The sequence below is a fragment of the Geospiza fortis genome, unplaced genomic scaffold, assembly GCF_000277835.1.
Source record: "Geospiza fortis unplaced genomic scaffold, GeoFor_1.0 scaffold612, whole genome shotgun sequence".
NCBI lineage: Eukaryota > Metazoa > Chordata > Aves > Passeriformes > Thraupidae > Geospiza > Geospiza fortis.
Window position 1 is genome coordinate 5,100 of NW_005054806.1, and position 937 is coordinate 6,036.

Here is a 937-nt window from a genome sequence, read left to right on the forward strand (position 1 = left end):
GGGAACCGCGGCGGCTGGGCCGGCAGGGACCCCAAAAGGATCCTGACCCCAAAAAGGTCCCGACCCCAAAAGGATCCCGACCTTAAAATCATCCTGACCCCAAAAGGATCCCGACCCCACAAGGATCCTGACCCCACAAGGATCCCCACCCCAAAAGGATCCCAACCCCAAAAAGGTCCTGACCCCAGAAGGATCCTGACCTTAAAATCATCCTGACTCCAAAAGGATCCCGACCCCAAAAGGATCCCGACCCCACAAGGATCCTGACCCCACAAGGATCCCCACCCCAAAAGGATCCCAACCCCAAAAAGGTCCTGACCCCAGAAGGATCCTGACCTTAAAATCATCCTGACTCCAAAAGGATCCCGACCCCAAAAGGATCCCCACCCCAAAAGGATCCTGACCCCACAAGGATCCTGACCCCATAAGGATCCCCACCCCAGAAGGATGCAGACCCAAAGTCATCTTGACCCCAGAAGGATGCAGACCCCAAAAGGATCCCGACCCCAAAAGGATGCAGACTCAACGTCATCCTGACCCCAGAAGGATCCCGACCACAAAAGGATCCCCACCCCACAAGGATCCCGACCCCACAAAGATCCTGACCCCACAAGGATCCCCACCCCAGAAGGATGCAGACCCAAAGTCATCCTGACCCCAGAAGGATGCAGACCACAAAAGGATGCAGACGCCTAAAGGATCCAGACCCCAGAAGGACCCCGGCCCCAGAAGGATGTAGACCCCAAATTCACCCCGACCCCAAAAGGATGCAGACCCCAGAAGGATCCCAACTCTGAAAGGATCCTGACCCCAGAATGATCCCGACCCCAGAATGATGCAGACCCCAGAATGATCGAGACCCTACAATCACCCTGACCCCATCTCTGCCACCTGTGCCCACCCCCCCGAGGTGCCCGGTGAGCCCCGGTGAGCCCCG

At 57.5% G+C, this 937-nt stretch overlaps 1 protein-coding gene across 1 annotated transcript in view; it reads right to left on the reverse strand.

The window, feature by feature from the left end:
* The window catches only part of LOC115949140 (ABI gene family member 3-like), a gene marked incomplete at its 3' end in the record, with an annotated part of 3,976 nt that extends 3,444 nt beyond the window's left edge, over nt 1-532 (reverse strand). The window contains exon 1 of the mRNA XM_031065491.1: nt 422-532. Within this exon, the coding sequence (XP_030921351.1) occupies nt 422-532 (111 nt within the window). The remainder of the gene's footprint in view (nt 1-421) is intronic.
* Nucleotides 533-937: the final 405 nt, after the last annotated feature.